This window comes from Ipomoea triloba, chromosome 11, assembly GCF_003576645.1.
Source record: "Ipomoea triloba cultivar NCNSP0323 chromosome 11, ASM357664v1".
Taxonomy (NCBI): Eukaryota; Viridiplantae; Streptophyta; class Magnoliopsida; order Solanales; family Convolvulaceae; genus Ipomoea; species Ipomoea triloba.
Genome location: NC_044926.1, coordinates 16901455 through 16915107, shown reverse-complemented (window position 1 = coordinate 16915107; position 13653 = coordinate 16901455). Strand labels below are relative to the sequence as shown.

Genomic DNA, 13653 nt, shown 5'->3' with positions numbered 1-13653 from the left:
ATTGTGACCATCAAACAGAAAAAATGACGAGTAATCGCATTTACACCATTAATAATTCATGGAAGAGACAATATATGTCACGTTTTGAAAATTAAGTGGCCACATTTACACAACTAATAATTTAAGGATAACATTGATAATTGGCATATTTGTAAGGGGCATAAATTACCATTTTCTCTAACAATCCTAAATGTCTAGGTACTAGGCTAGCTACGTGCTTTAGCAAATGAAAAGAGAATATTGTGCTATCGACTGCTACACCGATACAGACGCTTTGTTGATTTTTAAGTCATTACTGCGATTATTATATAAATGAAAGAGTCTTGAGTTACTAGCTCATTAGGCAAGACACCAGATAGTGTACTCAACATTAAATATGGCATCATCATCATCATCATCATCATCATCGTCTTATGCTAGTAAGGTGTATGATGTTTTCTTCAGTTTTAGAGGCGATACACGAAAAAACTTTATTGATCATCTTTATTCAAATTTAAGACAAGCTGGAGTTAATATTTTTCGGGATGATGAAGGAATTGAGAAGGGTGAGAACATCTATGTTGAGCTATTTAAGGCTATCGAAGAGTCGAGAATATCTATCATCGTATTCTCCAAAACATATGCTCGATCTAGATGGTGTCTAGATGAACTTGTGAAGATCATGGAACGTAAAAAGCAGTTGAAACATACTGTTTTCCCCATATTCTATGATGTTGATCCTTCAGAAGTCCGCAACCAGACAGGCGAGTTTGGTGATGCATTAGCTCGACATAGAGAAAGATTTGGGGAACAAAAAGTTGATGAATGGAAAACGGCACTCGCTATGGCTGCTAATTTGTCCGGATGGGATTTGCAAACCATGGCAAATGGGTAATCCTAGCTCTTTTCAATTTTTGTTTATTTTTTGAACTAGTTACAATCACACCCAATGTGCTATAGAAAAATCCCAATTGAGCACAAATTAAAGCGAAATTATATAATCAAAATAAATATATAAGTACATGGATTTTATAATTATTATGAGAAACAAGTTGTAAAAGTATAAAGAGAAAAAAGAAATAGAAATAATCAAGACATTATATTACGGATAAAGAAAAATGTAAAATTAGAAATAACTTATAAGTTTACACAAAAGTAAACACAATTTTACATCAGTATATTTAATGGGGTTAACAATTTACTAATGAAAAGAAAAAAAAAAAAGAAGATAAAATTAGAATGTATTTGTGAGTTACAATAAAGAAATCACAATGTAAAAGTTTACACTTTATCTGATTACAGTAACACACTTTTTATTAGTTATGATAAGAACAATAATTCTAAAAATAAGTTATGATAAGAACAATAATTCTAAAAAGAATTTTATTATTGAACAATTCAATTTACAAAGTATATGAAGAGATGCATTTATAAATATACAAAGAGTCATAGTAAGATCAGAAATGATAAAAGGTAGATTCACAATAACACATGGAAAGGGAGAAGAATTCTAGTGTGACTAGAATATGGAGTCCTAATACACCCTCTCAAGTTTAAGTTTCTCTAGAGAGAACGTTGAGCTTGTTCCTTAGATCATTGAACCTTGTAGTGGTTAGTCGCTTGGTGAAGATGTCTGGCAGTTGGCCTTTTGTACACTACAAAAAAAAAGAGAAAATAGCGATGGATTTAGCGACGGACTTATTCCGTTGCTAAAGTAGTGACGGAATAGCGACAATTTAGTGACAAATTTTAATTTTTTTAAAATGGAGATTTAGTGGCGGATAAGCGAGAGATTTGCGATAGCTAATTTTAGCGGTAAACTTTGGCGCAAAAATAGTGACGAATTTACAACAGAATAGCGACGTATTTTTCGCGGGCTAATTCCAAAATTTTTATTTGCTATAGATTAGGTAAATCCATCGCTAAATATACTAATCGAGATTTTTTCTTTTACTATTTAGCTACGGATTTTAGAACTTGTCGGTAAAATAGCGACAGATTCTAAAATTTGCCGCTAAATTTGTAGCCGAATTTAAAAAATATTGTAGTGACGGATTTATAATTTTGTTGCTAAATATACAAGAAATTTTTTCATTTTAGTAACGGATTATTAAATCTGTCGCTAAAATTTATGATTTTTTTTAATCCTAGCGACGGATTTAGTAATCGGTCACTGTTGTTTTTGAATTTTATTGTTAATAGTTTAAATCACGTCATTTTGGGCTATTATATTATAATTTAAATTTAAAATTAAATTTAAAAGTAAAAAGAAAAAGAGTAATTAGAGACTTAGCCCTAGGTATTTGCCACTTATCTTCACTTCTCTCACGCCTTTTGTCCTACGATTTCGCCATTTCTCTTCTTCAATATCGCACTCTGTTGTCTCTGGAACTAGGGTTAGGGTTGCTCTTCTTCAACATTGCGCTCTTCAACAACAGGTAGTTCCCCTCCCTGGCTAACAATGGATGCGAACGTGGGTGCAACAGATGTGAATAGGTAATTTCCCTTCCCCAGCTGTTAGTCCCGGTGGTAACGGTGTGAGTCTAGAAGGGGGGGGGGGGGTTGAATAGACTCACAAGGGTTTCTAAAACTTTTCTTTTAAAAAACAAAGATGGTAACTCAGCGGAAGGATTATGCCAAATATTAGTGTTTACTTTGCACAAGAGTTATCTTATAAAAGTTAGTTTTAGGTTTGTGTGAAAAATGCAATGCAATGTGTAAAGATAAAAGGAGAGAGAGATTTTTATAGTGGTTCGACTATTAACTAAGCCTACTCCACTCTTCTTCACAACTTGTGAAGGTTTGCACTATATTCCCTTTAATAGTACAAACTCCTTTACAACGTGCTCCTTTGATCACTTAGCCCGACAGCTTCGTTGTTGTAGGTTTTTCAACTTCTCCCAAGTTTACTCCGTCTCTTTCTACTCCACACGTAGAGATGGTTGAAATATGTGATGTTTTCTCCAACTTTTGAGATTCTTGTGTTTAAGTTTCTTGATAAACTTTATGAATCGCACAAGAACTCCTTTGGTGCTGAATATTGCTTGTACGCTTTTGAGTTTTTAACACACTGAGAGCAGTTTGCTTGCTAGACAATTTTTCGCTTTTTCAAACTTGTCAAAGTGTGATGGGACAAGGGTATTTATAGGTGTGAATTTCAGATCCGTTGGAGGGAATATGAAATTCAAAACCTATTATCCAGTGTGTAATGGAGGGAATATGAAATTCAAAACCTATTATCCAGTGTGTAATATCCAATGGGTAAGGTTTGACCTTTTTCAGAATGTCTGTAATATCCAATGGGTAAGGTTTGACCTTTTTCAGAATGTCAGTACTATCCAATGGGTAAGGTTTGACCTTTTTCAGAATGTCAGTACTTTTCTAGCCGTTTGTTCTCTTTTGTGCAAGAATGTCAGTACTTTTCTAGCCGTTTGTTCTCTTTTGTGCAAGGACAATTTGTCTTTTGTCCTACAAAAAGGTGACAATCATTTAATGCTCCTTGGGATCGTTGCATAGGATCCGATTTGACATTCAGTTAAAACTCATTCTCAAGGCAATAGATAAGACAATTTCCAGAGAATGTCTTTGCCTCGGTTACTTGTGAGAATGATTGACCTTATCATTCCCTTTGATCTCTTCGAAACAATCATAGTTTGATTGTTCGATCATAAGAGTTCGACCCTTCCATTCTTCGGCCTAAATCCTTTGTCTTCGGTTCTTCAAATCTTCAACGCTTCGGTTCTTCAGATCTTCAACACTTTGGTTTGATTCTCCAATTCTTCGGTGCTAAAGACTTAAATCCTTTTTAAGAGAGTTATCTTAGTGATGACTCGTTATTAAGGATTCGATCATCCTCTAGGACCGAGTCATGAGACTGAAAGATCTATTCTAGAAGACAAAAGAAAAATTAGGGGTCTCCTCGGGTTATTGGTATCATCAAAATCAGTAGCTTGGGGTTCCTAACACCGGCTAACCCTAGGCTACGATTGCGACGGTCGCGACAACGGCCTAGGCCTGCGGTGGCAACGGTCGCCACCACAGCCTGGGCTTGAGGTTGCGACGGTCGCGACCGCAACTGAGCCTGCGGTTGGGACGGTGTGAATTAATATATTTGATACTGTTTCTAACAATGTAACACTCGACAATGTTATATTTTTGTTAATGTTATTGAGTTTGAATTTCTTATTGTAATATATTTTGCAATTATGTCACTGAAGTACAATATTATATACGTTTAATACAGGTATTGGATAATAATTAGTGGGAAAAATAATTTTTTTTTTAAATTTAGCGACAAACAAAAACCATAGCAAATTTGTAGCTAAATACATTTCAACAATAAAGGATGGCAACGAAATAGGATATTTTTGTCTCTAAGCTGTAACTAAATGATATTCATTCTGAATAATAGAAACAAACTAGCGACGAAATTTTCGTCGCAAAATATTAGCAACGGAATTTTTCGTCGCAATTGCCCTACAAGTTTTGTCTTCCAAAGGTTGTAGAGAGAAAAAAATAGCAACGGATTTTTTATGTTAGTGACGGAAATATCTGCCGCTAAACTTAGCGACGGACTTAAAGTTGGTCGCAAAAATTTAGCGACGGAAAAGTTCTGTCGCTAAAGTGAATAGCGACGGATTTTTCCATTTCTAGCGATAGAATTTTTCGTCACTATTTTTGCCTTTTTTTTTTGTAGTGGTAGAAATGTAGTTTACTTGTAGTTCTTTTGATGCTACTTTGTCACGGACAAAATGGTAATCTATTTCAACGTGTTTGGCTTGCATGAAACATATGATTTGCACACAAATAGGTAGCACCAAGGTTGTTACACCAAAGTTTGGAGATTTTTGCATAGTAAGACCAAATTCTTTAATTAAAGAAACTAACCATGTTATTTCTATTGAGACATTGGTTATAGCTTTATATTCTACTTCGGATCTAGCAACTTTCTTTTATTTGCGGCAAGCCCATGAAATTATATTTTTACCAATAATAAAGACAGTAAAACTACTAGTGTACTTGCAGTCATTAGGACATCCCGTCCAATCAGAGTCTGAAAATGCATGAACGTCGTTTGAGTATAATTTCACAAAATATAGCCCATAGTCTAGAGTAGTTTTGACATACCTTAGAACACGCTTTAGGGAAACCCAGTGATCATTGGTTGGAGATTTCATAAACTGACAGATCTTTTTTTTTACGGAAAATGAGAGATCTGGATATGTGATGGTTAGATATTGAAGTGCTACAACTAAGTTGCGGTATTTTGCGGGATTGTCATATGGTTGAGATGAGTTAGTTGCACTTAGCTTGATGTTGATTGGAATTGTAGTGGAGGTTGGCTTGTCGTGTTCCATTCCAATTTTTTGAGTATTACACTATTTCAAGCATGTATTCCATTGTGATAGGATCACCACCTCCTTGTTGTGAACTGTCTCGATTCCTAAGAAGAAGTTTAGTGGTCACATATCTTGGATCTTGAAACTTTTAGCTAGTTTGCTTGTTATGTAAGCCAAGAGACTTTTGTTGATGCTCATTATTAGTATGTCATCAACATAGACAAGTAAATAAAATTTGAACATTACTAGAAGAATATATAAACAATGATACATCAATTTTCGAAGCCTTGAAACCAATTGAGAGTAGACAATCTTGAAGACGTTTAAACCATGCACGTGGTGCTTGCTTCAAACCATATAGAGACTTTTGTAGTTTGCAGACATGGGTAGGAAAATTGTTGTCAATATACCCTAGTGGTTGTTTCATGTAAACATTTTCACTTAGACATCCATAGAGGAAGGGATTGTGAATATCAAGTTGTCTGATAGATCAATCTTTTGTTATAGTAAGAGATATGAGAAGTCTCACTATAGTTGGTTTGACAACTGGACTGAAAGTTTCAAAATAATATTTTTTTTCAACCTGATTGAATTTTTTGCAACTAGTCTGGCTTTGTATCGTTCAGTTATACCATCAACTTTTCTTTTGATTTGAAAAACCCATTTTCATCCAATGATGTTCGTATCTCATTCATGTGGAACCAGCTTCCATGTGTTGTCGTGTGGGAGAACACTGAATTCTTTGTCCATCGTTGCTCGCCATTTAGGGCTCTTTGCAGCTTGAGAGTAACATGTGGGTTCAAATTCATCTACACATGCAATTAGAGCTTTAGAACTTGTGGAGTCACGAGTCATTTGTTGTAAGACAATAGGATGTGTACGTTGAGCCAGGGGTGGTGGTCGATGTCATTCAAGCATTCAAGGAACAGTTAGAGGAGGTTCGAGAGCAAAATCCACCGAGGGAGGGGGGTTCACGTTGACACGGGCATGTCCTAGTCATGTTATGGTTGTATTTTTTCTTGTTGTAGGGAAAGTCTCTGCGACATGGTTGTGTTAAAGGCTTGTCGTGGCTATACCGATCTCTTGGATTCCTATTCTGCTCAGTACGTTGACGATAGCCCATGGTATCGCATCATGAGTCGAAGTGGAAACCTGAAGTGGAGTTTTAGCTGTAAAATGGAAAACATTCTCATCAAATCGAACATGAAGAATGGTTATAATTTTTCCAGTATTTAGATTCAAGCAACGATATATCCTCTAAATGAGTCTGGATATGTAAGGAAGACATACGAAGCAAAACGATACTCTATTGTGTGTTTATTGTAGGGATGGAGATAGGAAAATATAAACACAAAGACACAGAGGAAGGAGTAGTTACGAGTTGTTTAATTGATAACTTCATAGGAACTCAAATTGTTTAAGGTCGTGGAGGGCATATGGTTAATTAGAAAACAATTTCATAGGCGTAAACCCAAAATCTGGTAGGGACAGAAACTTTATTGAGCAAGTAAGGTTAAACTAGTTTCAACAATGTGTTTGTGACGTCTTTCAACACGCCTATTTTGTTCATGTGTATAAGCACAAGATTGGCGGTGGTTTATTCCAAGACTAACAAAGAGTTTGTCGAGCTTTTTGCATTCACCCATAGATTAGACTGAATGACTTTTATATTGTAGGAAAAGGTTCACTCAAGCAGTGCTTTAAACATATGAAAAATAGCATGGATGTCTGTTTTTAGTTTCTTGGGAAAAAACCAAATATATCAAGAGTAATCATCAACAAATATAACGAAATTACGATGACCCTCATTAGATAAAATCGGGGATGGTCCCCAAACATCTGTGTAAACTAAATCTAATATAGAAGAACTGGATTTTGTAACTCTTTCTAGAGGAAATTATGAAGATTTCTCTAGTTGACAGGCATAACAAAGTGTACTACTATTACTTGACGATTTTGACACTAAACAATGATGTAGAATGTTGTGTAGGGCTCTAGAGTAGGGTAGCCGAGACGGTGGTGTCAAACTTCTAAAGATGCTTTCGATGTAACGAATGCCATTAGTTTTTGTACTGGAAGTTTGTATAACCCTTTGAGCTTTCTCCTTTAAGTAGAACTTGGTTGGTTGTGAGATCCTTCGATTCACATCAAAAAAGGATGGATGAAATTCAAAGAAAACATTATTGTCAGTGACAAAATGTTTGATAGACAGAAGATAGTTGGTTAGATCAGGAACATCTAACACATTTTGTAATTTAAGGGAATGCGAGGAAGAAGATATAGAAGTATCTCTAATACTAGAAATATTCAAATTGTACCATTACCAACTCAAAGAGTGTCGTTGTCTGTGTGCTCTTCCACTTGCTGTAATGAAGAGGAGTCTGAAGTGGCATGATGTGTATCATTAGTGTCAGGCAGCTAATTCTTGAGAGTGGGGCGGTGGCTAGATCATTAGCATAAGTCATATTTTCTTGGGAAATGAGTGCTCCTAAATATCTCTGGTAACATTGTGGGCCAGTGTGAGCAAGGTTGTTGTAGATTTGACAGTTTAGAACATAGCCAAGACCACGTCCACGACCCCGACTTCCTCTATTTCCATGACCAAAACCATGAGGTTAAATTTTATTAGTAGTGCTTTCCTTTTGAAAGGTAGTGGTTGGTTTTCTCTGTGCAACAAGTATTGACGGTGGAGATGGGGGATCAGCCAAAGAGACCTCATGCGCATAGATGAACTAATGTGCGATGAGATAGTCGTTTAATTGATGAATTGTCACAGGTTCCTTAGTGATTAATGAGGATGACATTACGCGGTACTCAGGCGGAAACCCTTGAACAAATAGAGATTATGTTCATCAAAACCAATTGGTTGGCCAACTTCAACAAGTAATCTATTTAAAACATTGCCTTTGCCAAGATACTCACTCGTCGTGGAATTTCCTTGGCACAAAGATTGCAACGGACTAAAGAGACTCAAAGAACGTGCCCAAGAGGAGGACCCAAACATAGCTTCAATAGCCTACCATAGGGCTCGGGATGCACCTCATCAAATAGAGATGATATGGACATGTACAAAATAGAAAAATCCTTATACACCAAATCTTGAGCCGCACGATTGACAACCACGAAAAATCCATCCAAAGACGAACAAGTTGGGTTTTTGAGAATAAATAGTTTCAAGAGGTAAGTTTAATGGATATAAAGTGATAGGGTATTTATCGGGGATGGGGATGAAATATTTGAGATGGTGCAAGAGGAAGATGCAAAGTCATTGGTCACCGGCGGCGGCGACGCAACTTCCTCGGTGGTAGCGACAATAGTGGTAGGGTTGGTAGCTATGGTTTTTTAAACCTACTGATGCCAGATGAGAACAATAATTTTAAGAAGATTTTAATTATTGAACAATTCAATTTACAAAGTACATGAAGAGATGTATTTGTAATAATACAAAGAGTCCTAGTTAGATGAGGAATAGAGGTGGCCAAGGGCCAGTTCAAGATCGAACCAGTCAAAAAAAACTGGGCTTGAGCTTCACCGGGCCTAATTTGGATAGGGACCAACTTGGCTGGTTTAGGTCTTATTAAAAAAAGCTCAGGGCCCAACTCAAAATCGGCCTAGGACCGGGTTCAGGAACAACCTAGGCTCCTAACCGACCCAAGCACAGCCTAGGCCCGGACCCAGGCCTGGACTTTGGCTCGTATGAGTTCGAACTAAAAAAGAAATTTATTCAGTTTCTTTAGATAATACTTCTTCCAATACTAGATCTATAGATTTTTTTACTTGAAACCTTACATTAGCCTGTTAATGGTCAATTATTCCATATTATATATTGTACCCATGATCCTTTTAAGACGTCTCATGGTCATTTTGAACTCGGATTATTTTAAGAATTAGGACTACGTGGGGCTATTTTTTAAAACTTGGAGGACCATTGGAGGTCATTTAAAAGTCGTGGGACCACAACTGGTAAATCACTAATACTCGGAGGACCATTGGAGGTATTAACTCATTTATTTAACAATACTTCACAAGCAAAATAATAGATTAAAAGTAATATTACAACTACTAAATCATCACCATCGTACTATACAATCACCGCAAAACTTTATGAAGATAACTGTACCATAAACAATGTTGAAAAAGATGATAGGCGCCCGTTTTTTTAATTAAAAAAAGCGCCTCCAACGTCCAAGAATATATGAAATATTGAAATGAGCTACGCTATAGACTACATACTACGCTACAAACTTGCCATTGCTGACTGCCAGCCTCCAGACCGGCGACCTACAACCTCGCCGACCGCCAGTCCGACCATCGCGCCAACCTCGAGCCTCCATCCATCAGCCCATTTTTGACAGCCGATTTGAACTCCAAGTCTCCAACTCACAAATCTAAAATCTCAACCTCCAACTTCCATTGTCGGAAACGGAAGCTACGCCATCCAACCTTTAGACCGGCAACAGAGACCTCTTCTGGCGTCAACATCTTCTTCGGAAGCGGAAGCTACGCCATCCAAGCTCACAACTCACAAATCTAAAATCTTGTTGCATGTAGTACAGAGACCTCTTCCAGCATCGACTTCTTCACCGTCATTTGTAGCTCCGTTCGGCAATCATTGCAGACCAAATTTCCTCTTTCCGATGAAAAGGGGGGGTGACTGAGACGAGGCGGCTGGCAGTGGAGGAGGCCAATTTCGGCCTTCCTCGACACGACTACAGCAGCCTAGCACCTAGGCGCGATTTTTCCAACATTGACTATAAATCTCATCTTGATTGTTGTAGCTGTTTGTCCCGAAAGAGGTGAAAGTCTAGAGGGGAGAGGGGAGGGGGATTGGGGGGCGGGGGGAGGGGGGGTTGAATAGACTTTCAAAAACTTTTCAAGTTTAAAACTAGATTTTAAAAAATGAAGAGTGTAATAAGCTTGAGTGTTGATTTGTGCGTTGCAGAGTATTTTATCTTAAGCAGCATTGTTTTTAGGCGTAAATATTAGATAGTGTAACATGTGTGATTAGCTTATTCCGTTGACAGATAGGGTAAGTAAATGCGTAGGTAAGCAATAATGTAAATGTGAGAGAGATTTTTAAGTGCTTTGGCAAACTCCGCCTACATCTACTCTTCTCATTAAATTCGAAGGAGGTTTCGACTAAGTATTTTTTGCCCCAAAATACAAAGTGATCCAATCACAGACTATCCAAAAAGTATTGTGATTGAGGGTGATGTTCCTTCGGCATGGATATCCCCACCAACTCTTCAAAACTTGATCTCTAAAGATCGTCCACTAAGTCCCTTTAAGTAAGATCTTCACCATGACAGAAGCATTACAATGAAGATTGCTTGTTCTTCACAAACTGCTCATGGACAGGAAGCTTTAGAGATTCTGGATATAGCTTCAATGTTCTTATTCTCTTTTCTCAACTTTCAAGAAGTAGTAATTTCTTTTGATATCTTGTACCCGCCGCATACTCGTGCCTTCTATAAGCTTAAGAGTTCTCTATTTATAGAATAGAGGTGGGGGCAAGTCGGTAAAACAACCTTGATTTTGAATATGCCTGTTGCACTCCAATCTGACAGGTGTCCATGCTGCAAAAAAACTGCATGGTTGTTTAGCTGTATGTCTTTGCCTTTTTTTTTTTCGCGTAACAACTTCGTCATTTTCTTGAAAGTTTGCGTTAATTTAAAAAGGAACATGTTGTCCTTTTTTCTTTATTTCATTCTTAGCTGAGAGATGTCGAGGTGTCTTCATGATACTTCATCTGGAATCTTTCTTTTGTGTGTAGAACTTCAATGAAAAAGACTTAACTTATTGACTCTACTTTATAGAAACTCCGCTGGTAGACCTCAACTGATTTGTTGCTTCAGGGTATGTTAATCTGGCTTTAGCTAACTGACTGCTTCAAGGTCACCTGATCTTGCTTGCTTCTGTTGCTAAGTTTTGAGTTCTTCGTCAACTGATATTTCTTGCTTCTGGTGCTAAGTCTTGAATGCTTCAAGGTCAACTGATATTCCTTGCTTCTGTTGCTAAGTCTTGACTACTTCAAGATTAGTTAATCTTCCTTGCTTTTGCTGCTAAGTCTTGACTGCTTTAGGGTCAACTGATTTTTCTTGCCTATACTGATCCACTTAATTTGTTGCTGAGTCGTTAAGACTATTCTGTTGGTTGCTCATCTGCTGATCTACTTGATTTGCAGCTAAGTCCTTCAAGACTTCATTGCTAGTTGCTGCACTTTAGCTGGAATATCTTTCTGATCTTCAACTCTACTGGTTATCACTTCTGTTGGTCTGCTGCTTGTCTTTCCGCTGATTGACTTAAGCATAGATTAGCGCAGGTGGGGGGGGGGGGGCGAAGGTCCCTTGCACTATGCAAGTAGCTCCGGCCCTGCTTCCACCAAATATCTAAAAAGTTTTGATCAAATATTATAAAATATTAATTTAAAATTGTAATAAACGTACTAACAATTATTACATGACTCTCACTTACATCTTGCATTTCACTTTGTACCCTAACTTAGACAATCTAAAACATATACCACATCACATAACATCAACATTTAACACTTACACGTTGTGGAGGGCACAACAACATATTTAAAAAGAAATGGTGAAGTACTTACGCTACAAATAATTCATTTCGGTACCTTTAATTAATTTGGATTGTTTCTATTGGATGATTATGATGAATTGATGTATCTTGCATATACAAAAAAAAGCAATCTATATAAGTAACTTTATTAAATTAATATAATGTAAAGTAATATCAAACATATTAAAATCACGAACTTGTCAATTATTTTCTTAATATTTGTTCGCTATTTGCCTCCAATAAAATTGAATCAATAAACTTCATATAATTCAAGACAAATCACACACAACATCTAATGTCCACTACATATATATCAATCATTAGTTTAAATATTTAAGGTAAGTATTATACAAGTTATTGAAGAACTAAATACTTGTCAATATATGGAGCTAAAAAGTATTTTTCTTTCCAAAACAAATGGTTTTAGAAATATATCTCACCCTCTAATTTTACTGTGGACCGCGGTCCACAATGGATCGTGGACCATGCATCAAAACGACGTCATTTTGATTAATGAAAACAAATGGCTGAAATGGCCTCCGTTCGCGCTGTTCACTTTCAATTTATATATACTGTAGTTACATTTCAACACAACTGCAGTTACCTTTCAACACAACTATAGTTCCTTTTTGATATAACTGTACTTTCATTCGACATTATACACTCAAATATGTGAAACTGTTATTCAGTTTCTTTTTATCACAATTGCAGTTACCTTTAACACAACCGCAGTTATCTTTCACCGCAATTGTAGTTACTTTTTGATATAACTGCACTTTCATTCAACATTATACACGCAAATATGTTAAACTGTTATTCAATTTCTTTTCAACACAACTACAATTTCCTTTCAACACAACTACAATATCATTTCGATATCACTACAGTTTCGCTGGACAATATACACTAAAAAATGTGAAACTGTTATTCAATTTCATTTTATATACACTGAGTTTCATTTCAACACAACAACAGTTTCATTTCGATATAACTATAATTTCATTCGAATATAAAAACAAATGTGAAGCAGTATCTTTTGAGTTGAATTGTAGTATCAGTTACGGAGCTCCGTTACGACTTACGGCAGCTGACAGGTTTCAGTTTTGCGTGGGTGAGGATTGTCAAAAGAATGTGAATGTGTGTGAAAGGATAAAACGAAGAGTCTATGACTCCCCGAGTCTCGGTCTCGAAGGAAGGACGTGGAGGTGTGTCAAGTGTTCGTGCGTTCAATTGATTGAGTCATGTGATGGATTGAGTATGGTTGTGGGTGTGGTGAATAGAAATTTAAAGGTGCAAAGGTTCATAAGGTTGTGCAAAGTGAAGATAAAACAAATATGAGTAAATAAATGTAGGAAAGTAAGGGATCGCACAATCCAAACCCTAGAGTAAACTAGCCACACATATTCAAGAATTCAAAAACAATAGCTAATGTAATCCAAGAACAAAATAATAAAAATAGATTAAAGTGTAATAGAGATACCTAGTAGGGAAATGTTTCTTCAATCCAAACTTCAAGTCTCTTTTTACAAGGTGAAATTGCAAAGCTAATCTATTCTAAAAACTAAGAAATGAAAAGGGAACTTTCTAAAATTGAGAGAAGGGGAAAAGACCCTAAAATTGGAAAAAGGCAGGAACTCCCCTGAAATTCTATCAAGGGGCCTTAAATAGTCTCCGAAATTTCGCCCTAGAAATATTTCCGCGCAGTGCTCCATCCACGCTAGCACCACGCGTGGTTGGTTGCGTGCCTGGTTGGCTACTA

At 36.7% G+C, this 13653-nt stretch overlaps 1 protein-coding gene across 1 annotated transcript; it reads left to right on the top strand.

Moving 5' to 3' along the window:
• Positions 1–376: 376 nt before the first annotated feature.
• Positions 377–6554, top strand: LOC115995998 (TMV resistance protein N-like). Its single transcript, XM_031235141.1, has 2 exons — positions 377–870; positions 6347–6554. The coding sequence occupies exons 1-2, from the start codon at positions 377–379 to the stop codon at positions 6552–6554; spliced, it is 702 nt and encodes a 233-aa protein (XP_031091001.1).
• The last annotated feature ends 7099 nt before the right edge of the window (positions 6555–13653 follow it).

Coding starts and splice junctions, on each gene's coding strand:
- LOC115995998 (XM_031235141.1), top strand. CDS start 377: ATGGCATCATCATCATCATCATCATCATCATCGTCTTATGCTAGTAAG. Junction 871..6,346: donor TTGCAAACCATGGCAAATGG/GTAATCCTAGCT, acceptor TTCTTGTTGTAG/GGAAAGTCTCTGCGACATGG.